The sequence below is a fragment of the Chroicocephalus ridibundus genome, chromosome 4, assembly GCF_963924245.1.
Source record: "Chroicocephalus ridibundus chromosome 4, bChrRid1.1, whole genome shotgun sequence".
NCBI classification, from domain to species: domain Eukaryota; kingdom Metazoa; phylum Chordata; class Aves; order Charadriiformes; family Laridae; genus Chroicocephalus; species Chroicocephalus ridibundus.
The window spans coordinates 15361847-15379051 of record NC_086287.1 but is presented as its reverse complement, the minus strand read 5'-3'; the positions used below and the strand labels follow the sequence as shown (position 1 = coordinate 15379051).

General features: G+C 38.0%; 1 protein-coding gene across 11 annotated transcripts in view; it reads left to right on the top strand.

The window, feature by feature from the left end:
- Positions 1-17205, top strand: part of SOX6 (SRY-box transcription factor 6) — a 381266-nt gene that overhangs the window by 265503 nt on the left and 98558 nt on the right. For 9 of the 11 annotated variants that reach the window (XM_063331731.1, XM_063331728.1, XM_063331729.1 and 6 more), the window contains one exon: positions 13049-13172. In XM_063331731.1, the coding sequence (XP_063187801.1) occupies positions 13049-13172 (124 nt within the window). The remainder of the gene's footprint in view (positions 1-13048; positions 13173-17205) is intronic. The other 2 variants (XM_063331725.1, XM_063331724.1) reach the window with 1 other exon arrangement.

Below are 17205 nucleotides of genomic sequence, written 5' to 3'. Positions count from 1 at the left end.
CTAGGAGGGCTTTAGAAAAGCATGGGTTTAATGTGTTTCAGCTGCATGTGTCTATCTTAAAAAAACAGGTGTCTGTGGGTGTCCTTATCTCCCCGATATGATGCTGTTTTTATGTCTAGGATTTTATTGTACTTGTGACAATGACCTTCCTCAAGCCAAGAAAGCCAAGTGTACTTCGCTATGGTCTGCTTCCTCATGGTGGAAGTTTATTGTCAACTTTTGGCCATGACTTTACTGGTATCAGTGGCCAAGAATGGAGAATTTGCTGCCAGAGAACTACCTTGTATACACAAAAAATACTCTCCAAAAGAGATGAAGTGAGAGTGAATGCTAGGAGTTTTGCAAGGAGACTGAAGGTGAGGAGTGAAAAGATTAAGTGAAGGAGAAAAAAAATGATTTGATAAATAGAAGAGACAGAAAGAAATCCAGGAATAACAGATGTGAGTGATAGAGTGACTTCCAAATGACTTTTTTTTGTTACTCAAGTTGTCTACCTCTATGATTAGCCCAGGTGGCTTACCGCCTTCTTCACTCAGCAGTGAACCTGTTAAATGTATCATGCTCAAAGTACGTCTTTACATAGATAGAGGTGGTCTTCCCGGAGTAAGCATTTAAGAAATACAGGTTTTGTGTGTCCAAGAAAGTCATTCAAATGCTGAGCATCCAGGAGTGCAGCAAGCAAGTTGTATAGCCAGATGGGTCTAATAACACTGAAATCCCAAGTGAGGGATTTGGAAAACAAGAGGAAAGCATACTCTACATATATATATATATATACACACACACACCTGTGTGTTTGTGTATATATGTGTATTTTTAAAATTATTTATACCAAATAAATGTATATGTGTATCCAAATATGTATTATACATATATATACACAGATCTGTATGTCATGTACATGTGTATATATGTAGAATATGCTTTTCTCTTTTCAATATAAAATATATAAGCATATTTTACATAAGCATATGTACAAAATACATTTATGTATTTTTATATATAGAGAAAGAGACATTCACTTTCTCTTTAAGAAAATGTCTAATAGGAAAGTTTCCACTGGTTAAAATGTGTGACTTTATAAGGGCACGTACTACACACTAACTTCCATAGTGCATACCTTTTAAGAGTAATCTCCTCCTAGTGAGTAAACAAATTTCCACAAAGGTACCTTCAGTATACTTAAACATTGTCCACATGGGGATGTAGTGCAGAACAACCAAGGTGCTACAAATACATATAGTGAAATGTTGTGCAGTTGTGTCCTATGTAGTTGAACCCTAAAACAGAGCTTCAGAATGGAGCGCAGTGGCTTTCGGGTAAACACAGACATAAGACTTCGAACGGAGCTATTGAAAGAAGCTTTCTGTTTTCTCCTTTGATTTTGGAAGTCTATTTGGATAGGCATTTTTGCAGAGTTCCTTCTCTTGTTTTCTTATTACCTGCCCAAATGATCAAAATTTTGACAAGGGTAACTTCTTTCTGGATCTGGCTGTCACTAGGGCACGCCATTGCGGCTCACAGTTCTGCAAGAAATTATTATGTTAGACTGATACGTTGGACTCTGTACCAACCAGTCAGCCCTCATTCTTACTCTTAATTTTTATTTTTTTTCCTTTCTCTGTGTCTCTTTCATTCCTATTCCAATGTATGTGAAAAGTGTCAGCAGTAACTAGTTCCTACTTTGGAAAAAAAGTAGCGCTTCAGCTGCTCCTGCAAATTCTTTCACCCTCTGAGCAGTGATTAATATACAGGTTTAAGAAGAATTTTTAAACAAAACCTGGAAAAAAAGGAAAAAAGCAAATATGCAGGCTAATGGTGTACCCTGAGGTGAGCAAAATGCATTTTTTTAACAAGCCAAGCATAGCAAAAAAGCTATTCTACAGTGAAATTAATAATTACCAAAAAGATTTGCTAGCATTATTGTTGTATCCTTTATGAGAATACGGCTAACGTGTTTAAAAAACATGGGAAGTGTGAATCAAAGCCCAAAGATTCAAACTGGTCTCTAATTTTTAATGTGAATTCTATTCATGTGCCCCTGGTGCATAGACTGAAATACAGTCTGTGGATAACAACTGTCTTTAGACTTGTGCCACTTAACCTGAAAATTGTATCTGTTCCTCTGATAGTATGGATTTCTGATTTTCTTTACCATTCGGCTTTAACAAAGCTTTAAGGTAAGAGGGCATCTCAGTGCCACATGCAGTAGGTGCCTGGCTATAATACATGATTTCAGCCCCAAATATTTTCTGAAGGCAAGGTTTGTTTATTAACTGAACCCCATGCTGAGATTCAATCAATCTAATACAGGCTGAGTTTGAAGTTGAACATTCAAACGTATGCCCATACATCTTGGGCATATATCTTACATAATGATGTTGGCCCCAGACATCTTTCTGGGTTTGTTTATGTCTGTTATGGATTCCCCTCATTATCCATGCTGTTTGAGGGATTCCCTATGGATTCAGCCAGTTTATTGCATACTTTTTTAATTTTATGCCAAACTGAATGTTCTGAGTGGCAGCTCGTATGGTAGCTCTGTGCAGCTTCCTCTCAAATCCGTAGCTGAATGCTGTGATTAAGGTTAAATAAAATAATACGCAAACTAACATGCTGCAAAAGGGTATGTAAGAGAATGCCTCAGGAGAGGCAAGAGGGTTATAGAAGTAACGTGAATGAAAAAACATTAAGATGTTGACTGCTCTTCCTGTTTCTTTTCCTTTTAATTATGGTTAACCATTAGAGCAACAATTCTACGATTTACAAGATCTTCCTTATTGAGCATCGATAGTAATAACACTGGGAAAACTCATTTATTAAGTTTCATTTGAGTGAAGGGATGTTTTAATATGCCAGTCGCTAAGCACATCTGTGTGCGCACACAACTCCCAGTAACATTAATTGGATCAGCCGGAGAACAGAGCCTTAAATATAGAAAGCAGAGATTGGTATGGGCCACGCTCTGTTCTCGGGAGTGTGTCCTGCTCCACTGAAGTAAGTGGCATTTTTGAGGCTCTCCTCCTGAGAGACAAACGTTGCCCTTCTCATATGCAGCGTATAGTACCCATTCGGTTCTTCTAGCAGAATTTACTAGGAGTAATATATGGCCAGAAGAAACTAGAGCTAAAAGACAGGTTTTTCTTATAAACCCTTTGCATTATGAAAAAGGTTGTTTTCAATCTGAAAACTCAGATTTATAAACACTTAATTCATCAGTTCCCCGTGCCTTTCATTTGAAATAAACAGCCAGCAATATTATTTTAAAATAAGGCAGAAGGTGTAACAAAAATGAAGTAATGTTTTGAGAAATATGTGATTGATGATTAAAAAACAGAGAGAGAAGGGGTGGGGGGTGTCAGTCCAGCGTTCATTAGTCTGGCAAAACTTCTATTTGAGCGTGCATTAAGTCAGGAAGACCAGACAGTGTGTCTGGAAAATTATTCTCTCTTCGAGAAGTAGTCTCTCAGAAATATTCCCTTCTTTCTTAAATCTGAAGGCATCCTTTGAATGACTTAGTTATTTTATATCTATTGATGCTAGAGAAAACAAAAGAAACTTTAAAAGCTGGAAACATAAACATCATTGAACCACCCACTTTAAAAAAAAAGGGGGGGGGGAGGGAGAGAGCAAAAGAAAAGAAAGAAATCACAGTGGATGTTTTCCAGGAGGGAACATGCTACGCTGTGTAAAGGGGGCTAGTGTAACAAGAAGTCATCTATTCTTGATTTCTTTAGACAGCTAGAGCTTTGTGCCTTGTCTAGTTTCTACGTTTTAAGAGCTTGTTCTGTGTAGCAGAAATAATACAATAAATGGGTTTAACCACATTTGTCTCAGCTAGACAGTCTGCTTTGTCAAAGATTGCTGGTACAACATAAACAAATTATGTGTTTGTAGTGCTTTTCAATGAAAGCCTATCTAACAGAGCGGAGATTGTGTTTCGGCAGCTGTAGATTTAATCTCCTACCTGTCAGTTAAAGCAGGCATTTCCTGAGCAGATAAGGCCTGGCTGCAGAGGGGGAGCAGCCACAGCTGGACAAAGGGCCATTGTTATTGCCCCGTAATTCTATGTAGATTTGCCCGTGTGTTTCATCACACCAGCTCTGGCACATTGCGGTTTCAGAGGAGCCGGCCCTTCGCTGCAGGTTCGGCAGGCAGAGAGAAAGGGAGTTGCAGCACAGCTTTGGGCTATCGATTCCCACTGATTGTCATGAGCAACTGAAGAAAATATCCCAACTTTGAGAGCAGCATCACTCGAACATGAGTGTGATCATAAGATTCAAGGCAAGGATCTATTCGCAAGCTGAGAGCATGCTTTAAATAACACTGGAGTTCTGACAAATCGGGGAAAGCCAGAAAATGGGACGATTGGCATTCCTTCTTGAATATCAGGATCCTCTGCAGAAAAGGCAGCACAACAGTGTGGATTTATGTCTGAAGTACAGGTGTTGCTGGAATTTTAACACCCAAACTCAGATAAGAAACGCCTAATGCTCATTTTAAATAGGAGTTTCCCGGTTTTCTGCCTTATTTTACCTTTTTAGTGATTTTGTTCTTTCAAAATGTTTATGTAGATGAATCATGAATGCTGTAGAAAGTTGAGGAGCCAATATAACTGATTTGAGCCAGACACAGTTGGCGTAGGAAGGAAGCAGGCTGTGTGTGTGTTGCTGGAAGTTTGGAAACTCTGTTGCTTACTCCCAAATCTGCAATAATTACTGTATACCTAGCAGTGGCAATCACCTCAGTCATACTGTGCAAACACACCAGTTTCTTGGAGCCTTTTCTGAGTAAAGATGGTCAGATTGTGTCAAAATCTGAGGCATCCTAGGAAGAGATGGAACAAATTAATTTTTGCATGCAATCAGTATTCTGATTTGACTTTGATCTCTAGACACAGGAGTTTTCTGTATTAAACTAGTTCTCCACATAATTGCCTTTGATAACCTTTTGTGTTTCAAACTAGACACTCCATAAACATCACATGATTTCTGGAAATTATCTAGGTTACTATTCTGCATTAAATCTCTTTCAAAAACATACAGAAGCAAGAATATTCCCTTTAGATGCGAGCACCTCCTTAGACCTACCCTCTTGAATATTATCCATTTAGGCTTGAGGAAAAATATCAACATTTGTCTCTATAAGAAAGAAGAGGAAATTCACAGAGGAGTAAATACCTGAAGAAATCAGCCACAGGACTGGGTGGGATGGGAAACACATCTCCTTTTTGCAGCTGTGACTCACCTCCACCCTTGTATGCTGCCAAGTGTTCGAGGGCTAAACTGTGTAGCAACGGCACGTGCCTCCTCAAAAGCCACCTCATCCTGATTTTTCACAGAGCATGTCCCTCGTTAGCCATAGCTCTGCATTTTGGGTAGCTCTTTATGCAGTTGTGTGGTAAAGGTGTAAAGGTTACGAGCAGCATATTACAATGGCATTGTTTTCTATCCACTATGCATTGTCACTTCTCCAACTGGAAAAGAAATCAAGGCCTCTTTAAACGTCCTCCTGTGTAAGCCACAGTTGTAGTACTGTCTTCTGGATGGGTCTTTGAACTTGAATTAATTAATAACGGTAAAGTATTCAAAAGCTCTTAAGTGCATATATAGTTACAATACAATACAGTTACAAATCTTGGAATATCAGTGAAAATATCTTTTCTGTAGCGAAGTAAATTGCAGAACTCCTGTTAGCATCAGTGACCCCTGGACTTCAGATATATTCTGTATTTGTTTAATAGAAACCCCCCAACCTGTTCTTTTATTGTACCTTTTTTATGTCTATCGAGCAGAAGGATTTTGATCAGAGGCATTGAAAGATGTTTCTGTTTTCATTCCCACTTCTGCTGGAGCTGTTCTTTAAAGTGAAAGACAATCCTTCCTTTAGCAATCTTCAGCGTTGTGGCATTAGATGATTTTTTCTACTGTACATTGCAAGCCCTTCTATTGAGGGAATTAGTTTCATGTTAATAACTAGTGATGGCTACTACTGAAAAAAAGAACTCTGTCTTGAAAGGATGTGGGGGTAAAACTCTGCTTGAAAGCACCAATATGAAATGCAAATTTTAAAGCGTCTCTTGCTCTAAATTTTTCCATCAACAGGAAATTTCAATGTACTCCAAAAATCTTGCACATTTTGATATCACCATGAAAACATAAGCTAATAAGGGATTTCTGACATAATTTATATTTAGATTTGAGCTGTAGTAATGGAGCTTTCGTATATAAAATATCAACAAGTATCATTAGGCTGCAATATTTTTCTTATTTTGGCACGAATAAGACAAGGTGCAAATGAGAAACATACATCTTCACTAGTCTTTGGAAATATCTGAAATAATTGACTTGCTCAGTCTTCTGTGATGGCTTGGTGACCACTAACTGTGACAATTTGCATAATAGTCAACTCTTCACTTCTGTAGAGATAACTGTTTGTATCTGATTAAAATTAGGACTGTTTTAGTTCTCTTGACTTTTCCAGAAGTTGCAGAAATAGAGATTTGCTGTTACGCTTTAACCAAACAAATGCACACATGGGGATAACAATATGCTGAGTTTATGCAGATTTTACAACACAAATCTGAATAAAATACCCACTAATAGACCCTTAAGGAGTAATAAACACACATGAATTTTCCTTAGTTGCACTTTAAAGTGATTTTAACATACTACTAGACCTTAACAATAATATTTAATTGACAAGATTATGCATTTGTATGGATTGAAAAGGTGGTAGATCTCTAATTCCAAATGAACTATAAATTCACTTTTGCATAACATGTTTTATTTATTTCTGTATAGCAGAGATGTTCTCCATCCCTCCTAGTGAGAGTTTCTTAAAATACAGACAATTTAAATAGATTTAATTACCATTTATCATACTCTTAACTTCATGAGATCATCTTTAGTTGAATTCGGTATTTCCAGGTAGTCAAGGAGATAGATAAAAACAGGGCAATACAATAAGAAGCTAATAGAAATGAAATGAGAACTAGTGTTTAAAACTATTCTGTTTTCAATGTGGTTGGTAGTATTTTTCTGTTGCTCCCTTCTTTATTTCCAAAGTAGATGGAATTTAAGTTTAGTTCATTTAAAGTTTCAAAGTAATGAGGAAGAAATAGTAAAAAATAAGGATGCTCTGTTTTGCTCTGTGATCACGGCTGCAAGTTCCACATCAACGTTGTGGCCACTGTGGTAGACTAAAATCTCCGAATCATGCTGAACTATTGGACAAATGGAAAAAACGATAGGGGAAAAGAAAGAAAACAGCAGTTACAATCCATTTAGAAATTCAGTAGTGGGCTACATATTTGTCATAGTACTTCCCGTATGAAATGCTCTCACTGTGCAAGTCTATGGTATCTTTTTTACAGTTTATTTGCCAACACTTCCCCTGGGATCTCATTGGCAGACATTTTCTTTGTGGCTCATGTACTTTCACTGAGAGGAAATATTTTTCAATTAGACTGTAGATAATTAGATGGCAGATAAATTAGGACATAATATACCTCCCTATATAGATACAGCTCCAGTGATGCTATATTGCTAACAGGAGCAGAAGGTAGTCTCTGAATAATTTTCAATGTGGGAGCTATGTCAACACCATTTTCAGTCTTAGCTACGATGCAGGGCTTGGGTGATCACTTTTGGTTTGTTGGAGCCCACCTTTCTTCAGTTGCCATTCCTCCTCACACAGAGTCACAGGTGCTTCCCCGGGATTATTTGTGCTAGAGGGGATTTCTCTCTTAAGCGTTTGGGTCCACTCTCACGTATTTTCTTTACATTAGAGGATGTTAGGCATTGTTGGTGCATTAATTCAAAGCCTTGAGGGTTCATCAGTTACATTTCTAAGTTCAGAACAAAAGGCCCAGCCACCCAGCCACTGGCACACAAAGTCGGCAGATCCTTTACAACTGAACCGGTCAGTTAACCCAACCTTACAGTTGTTCTGCTCCATCAGAATAGCACAAATAAAACAGCTAGACCATTCAATTATAATCAAAGAGACCTCTTTATTTTTTTCAGTACAATTCTTCTGCAGTTTTTCTAAATAGATCTTTTTTGAGACCAGAAAAGGGGTCAGTCATGGCATGAATTCATTACAATATTGGCAGAGCTGGGGAGGAGATTCGGGCCAAAACCTGCAAAAATCTTAGCCCATAGCTGCTTTAAAGCATTTAAGTGATCCTACTGACTTTCATATATGTAAGTTTTCATACAAGTCCCTACTTCTTTATGCAACATGGTGTTTGCTTTCTTGCAGTCACCAAATTGACCTAATCGAAATAAAATTCAAGTTAACAAAACTTTTCATATTTCTTCTCTTACAGAGAACAACTAAACTCAATAGTAGTTATTGAAATAAATAAAATTCCAATGGTAGTATAAAAATAATAGTGCTATGTATTGTATACAGACTATTTAAAATGCAGACTAGGTAAATACATACAATATGTAGGGTATTTAAAAACTTGCACGAGTAGTACCAGAGGCACAAACTCTGCTTTCAGCGCCATTAAGATTTTTAAAATGAGTCAACCTAAAATGTAACCTGTTGAGCTGTCAGTTATAGCCATTATGTTGTATCATATTTTGAGCATTCTGAAAATTTTTACTTGATACGCTGCCATTAGCTGGGAAACTCTTCTATTACACTGTACTTTTTGAATGAGAGAGTAGAAAAACTCAAACACATTTTTACTATGGAAATTAAAAGCTTAATGGCATGTTAAATTTGTAGTCTGGCTATACCAATTATTCAGTAAGTTAAAAAAATCTTAGGTAGAAATTCAAGTTTAAACTATGAAAAAGACTGGTTTGTCAGCTAACAGGTAGTCTGTTAGATTCAATACGAATCTTAAGATTTCTACAAGTTGAGAACAGGGTCCAGAGATTTTATTGGTGGAAGTCGGGGGCAATGGTTATAAATAGTTATGTTGGATTTTTCTAGGCAATTAGAGCATATTTAGCCTATCACACTGTTTTATACTAGTGCTGGTTGTAACAAAAGAAGAAAGCTTTAAGGAAGGGTTAAAATATTATAAAGATTGTTATTACTATCTCTCAAAAAGATGGCACTTGATTCTCCCTTTTACTGAAGTAAACTGTGCAACAGAGACGCAACTTCTCAGGTTTGATCTTGAAAAGTTTGCAAGGAATTCAGATGCCATTATGGGGTGGGATTTACCTGTGATCCTCGCAGTTAAGCAGAAATCCTTTTTGCTTGCACTGTTGCCATCCTTTTCTCTGAATGCCTTTACTTCTCTAGCTGCAATGTTAGTTGTTGTAGAGGCAGCTTTGGTTTTTAAAGACAGAACTCTTCTTATTCCTTATTCTCACTAAATGTGCTGTGTTCCTTATCCAAAAGAGGCAGATTGTTTTCATTCAAGGCATTATTTTTGTATAACATATCACTTTGGCTTCCATTTTCCATGCACAACACTAACCATCAATGACTTTTTAACAAGGAGGATTGTCCAGCCAATTTCTTAGATTAGCATTCACATGACTGTGGGACAAAGCACCGCAGATTTGCCCAGCTTATCAAACGGGCCACCAGCTTTTATTATTTCAGGGAGAATCAAATTGGAAGTTGCTTCTTGAACTAATCAGGGCTGATTTGCTCTAAAGTTGCTTCCTGACTTAGATGTCAGGCAAGGAAGTGCTGTAATCAGTTCCCAAGGGCTGTCAGAGTTGTGACGGGATATTAAAGGAATGGTACGCTACCTTTTAAGAGTTCCCTAATCTTAGTGGCTTCTCATGTTTAGCACAGTTAAACTTGAGCTTGTTGTATAGAAACAAAGATTAATTTTTATGAGGTAGCTTTAGAGAAGAGATGATTTTACTCAAGGTTGCAGAACTGAATTTTGGAAAGAATATACTCAGCTTTCCTCCAGGGTTTGTACAGTTCAGTTAAAGGTGTAGACTGGCAGAATTGTTCAAAACCAAACATTTACTACCCGTCACACAAAAAAATAAATAATCTTCATGAAAGAGAAAATGAGTCCCCCTGAGTGTCACTGTTTGCATATTAGCCCATAGTACGGGCTCTGCCAAGTTACTCTCTGACTGACTGCTGCAGATGCTCTTTCTCAAGTATTCTGAGTGAGATCTTTAGTGCAAGTCTTCGGGGACAAACAATAGCACCTGTTCCTCACAAGATAGCAGCCCAGTTAGTCCATTCATGTATCTTTAATGAAGCTCTGGGGCAGATGGCAAAAAATGGCATCATCAACAACTTAGCACAGAGGAGACAAAAGGGGAAAGCGCTGATCCAACAATACGCTATTTTTACGAATGAGAAGAGACAGAGTCAGAATGTTTCTCGGGCATCTGCTACGGTCTTGGTTTTCAGAAAGACCTGAGGAACATCTCAGCAATTAAAATTTCTGGGCATGTAGCCGATTTTATGAAGTACACCAATCAACCCCTCCTCCCAATTTCTCCCCCCTCAGTAAAATCAAAATAATAATAATAAAAGCCTCAGGAAAAAAAAATTGTCAAAAATCAAGGTGTCTACTGCTTTTTGGCATTCGTTTTACATCTTTAATAATTCAGTGATCAATGATACTTGTACGTTCTCTTCGTTTTTAATGCTTATTTATGCTTTTCAGTTGACCTGTGCTGAAAATTGACGCCAATGTATATGATAATTGAGTGAAACCAACAGTTACCTAGGAATAGTATTTAATATGTGCCAGAGGGAAGACCCATGGGAGGGAATGGTTGCCATTCACTATGGGCTTTTTTCACTCTGTATAACTCTCTTAAGCGTAAACTCAAACTTACACTTTAAATGTAAGGCACTTTAGCCAAACTTACATTGATTTATATAGGCTGAGGGCCTGATCCAGCATTCAGAGTAGTATTTAAAGGAAGAATTATAGATAGCAAGAACATGCAATAGTAATTCTCCACATTTACAGAACTGCTTTTATTTGAAAGTTTTTTAAAAATATCTTTTTGGATATAGTGGTGTGGATCCAGCTCTACAGGATTGCATTGGGAAATAACCATTGTAAGATTTTGTTATTATATGTTTCAAATGATATTTATGACACTACATTGTGAAGTATTGCTATGGGTACTTAGGTAGCATCACTCTAATCACAGGACTCACTCTGATCTCTTCTGCGTCCTGTGAGGTTGCATTTGTGTCTTGTGCCTTTGCAACTCCATGGAAATACTTTCTGTGTGTGGTGATTGAAAAGGATATTTCTTAAGCCTTGGGTCCACTTGATTGTACTATAGTTGGGAACTACTGAAAATTATTGTGAATTGCGTTGTGTTGAATCCCTTTCAGTATATCCTATAGTTGTTTCTGTCAGACAAAGCCTGTGGTTTTCATTTGCTGGACTCCTGTAGAGCCAGTGTAAAGGAACGCCACACAGCAAAACTAGCATCATTTTATCAGAGGTAAATGCCTGTGCTGGGCACATGGGGATCAACTCCAATCTAACCAAGTTTAACTCATATCCTAAAATGCACAGCCAGGCTTACCTCAGCTAAAATGAGAGAAATAGCTGCTCAAAGCTACTTTCTTTCACGCCCCAGTGCCATAGCAGTAATTGCACAAAGACCTTTTTATTATAAGTTGATTTTCCTGAGAAATGGATTCAAAAAAATACTGTAAAGTGTTTATTTTTCGCTTGACCTTTATTAACCTACATCTTAGGGCTTTCCCAAGAGAAGAGTTGTTGGTAAATTAACCCTCATAGACACACACGGTAGCATTTCTGCACTGCATCAATGGTTGTGAAAGTAATGGGGATATGACAAGAAAATTTGGCACTATTTAAACAATGTCATAGGTCAACATATGGGATTTGACCAAAAAAGTTTTTTAGGAATTAAATGAAAAAAAAATTGCTTGAAGTGTACTTTAACTTTTTTAATAGTATTTAATGCCACCGATTTATGGTAGGATGAGAACAATTTTTTTTTTCTGCTTAAAAACCCAGTTTCTTCCTACATTTACTGGCTTTGATCTATAAACCATTATATGTTTGCTTAACTACTAATCAGAAAAATCATAGTCAAACCCTTGGGTACTTCTGGGGTTAAGGAACGATGGATAAAAACTTTGTGATCCTACCCACTGTCTCTGAAACACATGTAGCATGCACTAAGGAACTAGGAAATTAACGTGTGGATTTAACAGACACGATTCTACCACATCTCCTGTTTTCTATATGTTGAATACAAATGCTGGTATAAGGTGAAGGATTTTTTGCTGTTGCATGTTTGTGCTTTTTGATACATTTATTAAGGTCAAATTAAATTTGATATAGTAGGTTTTATTCTGAAATGGTCTCTGAATATAGCTCCATAATTACCAAGCTACATGATAGTGCATAAAGCTATAAAACTGCTTAGACAGACATGCAATTTATATGTTATAGTGAGGTGTGTATGGCAAAGGATGTTAGTTTAATTGGGAGCCAAGATGTTTGAGCCTTAAATCTTAAGACCCGGGGTGTTGTCTAGAAGACTATTTAATACTGTGGTGAGATTTTGAAATAACATACCCGAGTTGTTGGTATATATGTGAACAATACAATATTGTAAGATCTCAGAATTAAAATTGCCCTAAGGATAGTAAAATTTGAACATCAAAGTAGCTACTGCAGCGTTAGGTTACTTCTAAAATGCTTGTCACTCTGCTGTCTGTGACCAAAGATGAGAAAACTTGTGAAAAATTAATAGAAATATGTAGTGCTCTTCTTTTTAAAGAACTTATGGTATACTAGAAAGGTTTTGTACATTTTTTTACCTTGTGCCAGGACAGGGAATATTAATCAAGAAAAAAAAAAAGAGAACCGGGAAGAAGTGGGGAAACGTGCAGTTCATTGAGACTGTTACACCTTTGACACTGAGGGAAAACAATGTTAGTGAGGGCTTTGATGTGATAATGTGAAATTGGCAGGGATTACATTAAGGCGAAGGTTCTGTGGGACTGTGTGAACACAAGAACACTATCAGTACTGGAGAAATACCTGTCAAGACAAATTTGTGCTATTTCTGATCAGAGGCTCTCTTCTGTTTAGCAGGTTCAGGGTCACATGCCTCCGCTCATGATCCCAATTTTTCCACACGACCAGCGGACGCTGGCAGCGGCTGCTGCAGCCCAGCAGGGATTCCTCTTCCCCCCAGGAATAACTTACAAGCCAGGTAAGCTGAAAGGGATGTGAAGCTGTTTGACATTTTAAGATACTAACTGTAGCTTCTTGTGTGATCTGTCTCATATTGATGATGTTACACAACAGGTGTAGCTGGTTGGAAATAATGTGAAGTTTTGCAGCTAACTCCAGTTGAAAAAAACCCTTCTGGTTTGAAGGAGGTGGATGAAACATTGGGTATTGAACATCATGGGGTTTTTCACCTTTATTTCCCACAAAATCATGTGCTCTAAACATATTGGCCCACTTGCATAATGATTTGCATCTGGTCTGCCCTGTGTCATTATACAAAGGCTATGTATCTTTAATTAATTCTGTTATCTTCTGTGTACTTGTCTTTTGTGCCAAAATTCTTACTCTTAATTAGTGATAAAAGTCAGAGGAAATATAATTTAATTAGCAGGCTTCAAATGGGTAACTTTTTGTTTGATTTCAATCTGAATAATAAAACGTTTCAGTAGTTCAGTCCCAGTCATCATTCAGACATGTAACAAACAGGTCACATAACCTTGCAGTGAAATATGTTTTGAGATGATTTAGCATATGTTATGATTTCTTTCTTTTTTCCTCCGAGTTTACAGGACTCCTGGGGAATTCAATTAGGGATATAATGGTTTGAAGCTACTTTCAGAGCCTCCTTGTAAACAGGGCTTTAAATGTTTAAAGACACGTTGCCAAAGGAATTCAATGTAGGAAGATAGTTAAGTAAATAAAAGTCAACCTTATTTTCATTTGTACATTCTTTGTAAGTGACCTCAGACCAGAAGCAGCAACCTTATTTTGCTCATTAATAGTATTCCCTGTCAAGCTGCCTTTAGCATATTAACCTGATAACTAATAACTACAAAACATTAATACCGGTTTCTTTTTGACATTAAATATGAAATGTACAAAGTAAAGCATTGATCCTTCTCCCACTGATGTTAGTGGTGGTTTTGCTGTTGACTGCAGCGGGAGCAGGGTCAAATCCAAAGTAAAGCCTCATAACAGATGATGTAAACAGCATACTGATTAAAAGCCAGGTTGAACCTAAAATCTTTTCTAGCAAGTTTACTTAATATTAGATGAAGTGAGGCCAAGCAGGATTTCAGCAAGCATTTCCGTTTGTCCCACTTCCTTCTGTCTCTTTAGTCTAGAGACGTTCCTCTTTAAACACAGAATTTTTGTCCAGTTATTATCTTATTTTCAGGTTTAAAAATCCCAAAGTTCTCCAATTTGACAAACTGGCACGCTGTAAGCAGGAACTGGTTAGTGAGCTCTGAAAGACAGCTAGCTCTAGATGGCACAGGGTGGTGGTTATTCACACATATCACCACCTCACAACAGCTGGGGACCAAAGCGAAGAATATTTTGTCTGCAAAGACATAAGAGTTGCCAGTTGTGGAAATTGTCTATGACACCCTGGCTAATACCTTTCTTCTCACAGACAGGAGAAAGCATGTGCTTTAGTTTCCTTGCTTTTTCCATTTTAATCTGAGATGCTTTCTGAATAGTGACTATTAATGATTAAGCTGTTGGTTGTGCTTCCCCCTGAAAGGTGGTGTGTCAAATCACATCATGTTGATTTTGGCTCTGTGGGCTACTTGGTACCATAATAACTCAGGAAGAAGAATATCAGCATGATTTCCTGCACAAGAACAGATTTCTGCACTTATTCTAATGTGTTCCTTCAGTACCTACCCTAACACTTTATTGAGCTTGTACTGCTTTACCTGTGATCCTATTGACGTCATAGCAGTAGGTGATATGCTTTAGGGCATTTTTTTACTTGCTGGAATGCAGTGTAGTCAGAAATTGAGGCCTAGATATCTCAGAACACAGCTAAGCTGTTTGCTAGTATGTTAGTGGTTTATATCCAGCTGATGCTAGTAAAGATCAGAAGTCAGAATGATATGATTATACCCAGTGGCTTGCAAGAAATGAAGATATTTTTAATGTATTTCTCAAATTGTATAGTATGTGTGGCAATGGTAGCTGCGCAGGTTAGTAATTTCTGTTGGAGAGACATCATAATAAAAAACCCACCATAACTACACTTGGTATTGATTAATTCCTATTTTTGGCACTCTCGGCACAGTAGTTAAGGAATTAATGAAACTGGAGATTTAAGCTACGCTCTTTCATAGAGAGGGTTCTTCAAAGTCATTTCTGAGGAATATTTATGAACTTGACTGCTACTACCTGTACTCTTCTACCTTTGTGAGAAATGAAACTTTCACCTCTAGAACTGTCAGTTTAGACTTGCTCATACTTCTGAGGAAAGATAGGAGATGGACTAACCCTTTAGATACTTACCGTTTTCTTTTTGGTTGCCTGATTAGTTTCTATTTAATTTTACTCTAGTTTGAAGTAGGCAAGACTGTGTTTTGACTCTGCCAGTTTTCTTTACATTCAGAACATACAGTGAGAGGGATTTCAATAACAGGAGCTGTGGGAAGTGAGTACTTTTGAAACTGACTGTGTCATTTAGGGAATGTCAAATGTTGTGTGCACAGTCACTTAATTTGCCTTGCCCGCAAAATGGGCTAGATATAAGCCAGCTCTGACTTCGAAGCACCATATCAGTGTTAGTGTGACAGTGCAGCCAAGATGAGAAGTCCTGCCTTGGTCTACAAGTGGGGGTATAATTATGTGCACATGTCCCTGCAGCTATATCTTCATGGGCTAAGTGGGAACCAATTTCATGGCTGTTTAGGTCAATGCCCAGATAGCAGTTACCGAGTACTGTTGCAAATCTGCACTTAACCTCTACGCCTTGAAGGAAGAAAATGGTCGTCTTATAACAAACTACACTAGGTCGTCTTATAACAAACTACACTAGGTCATGCCCTAAATGGAATGACCACTAGAAGAGACAGGAATTTACTAGGTTCTGAGGCCCTTCCAGCACGTGCCTGAGTTCCTCCTGAACTCCTGAGCTCAGAAAGTTATTATGAATAGAAAACTTGAGGAACTGCTGATATACAGCTATGATTTTTATTAAAGCTTGACAGGACAGAGTTTCCTACTGCCTGGCAGGATGAGATGCCACATGAGGTGGCTGTAACCCTTCCCCCCCGATATTTTGGAGCTCCAGGAAGCGAAACAGGCCAAAGTTAGCAAGTACTGATGACAAGTAATAATTACATTAGAAAAAAAATCCCCAAAGTCCCATGCTTCCTTATGTATCTCAAAGTCATGTAATATAATTTTCCGGCATGGTAAGTACTAATTGAGAAATCAGAGCTGCATAGACCACCTAATTAATTTTTTATACATATTTCAGTATTTATACTGTATACCGGATTAATTAAAACTTTAGGGCGCTGTGCATCTCAAATGACTGTTGTGACTATTGACCTGCAGGCGCTTGACGAGCCTCGTAGAGTACCTGGTTGTGGGGGTTGCCACTTATTCCAGTGGGAAGCTGAGAGCGGCAGCTGTTAGGAAGCTAATACTTGCCCAGAGATGCTACACAGTTAATGTAATTATTTTGCATTCTAAGAGCAGCAAAGCAACTGTGCTGTCTTTCTGACTGTGACCACCATACTTACTACTTGGAACCAGTGGGTAGCATAAGTACCATTATACCTCCTCTCCCAGTGCGAGTTTCCCTTCAGTTAATCAACCGCATGCATCCGGGAAAAGTTAGTGGATTGGAGTATCATTGAATGAGTAACTTGTCCCCATTAGTGCCCTGGGTCAAGAGGAGAAGACAGTGAGTGGGGGTAAGGAGGAAGACAATTCCCTCCTCCATCTTGCAGTGCCTAAAGTATTACTTCCTTCAAGTTTTGTGGCTAAGAGGGAGCAGGGAAGAGGATGATGGCAGAGTAAAGATACAGAGTAATGCTGGACAGGAGCCAGGCCCTACTTTGAGCAGAGCTCAAACAGAGCTACGGTTTGCACTGAGCAGAGAGTGGGAGGGCTGCTCTCCACGCTGGCTGCATATCAGCAATCCATGTGTCTTGGAAATGAATGATCACTTTGCTCAATAGTCTTCTGAAAATATTTTTTATTATATCAGTTCTTTACCAGATGTGGGGAGC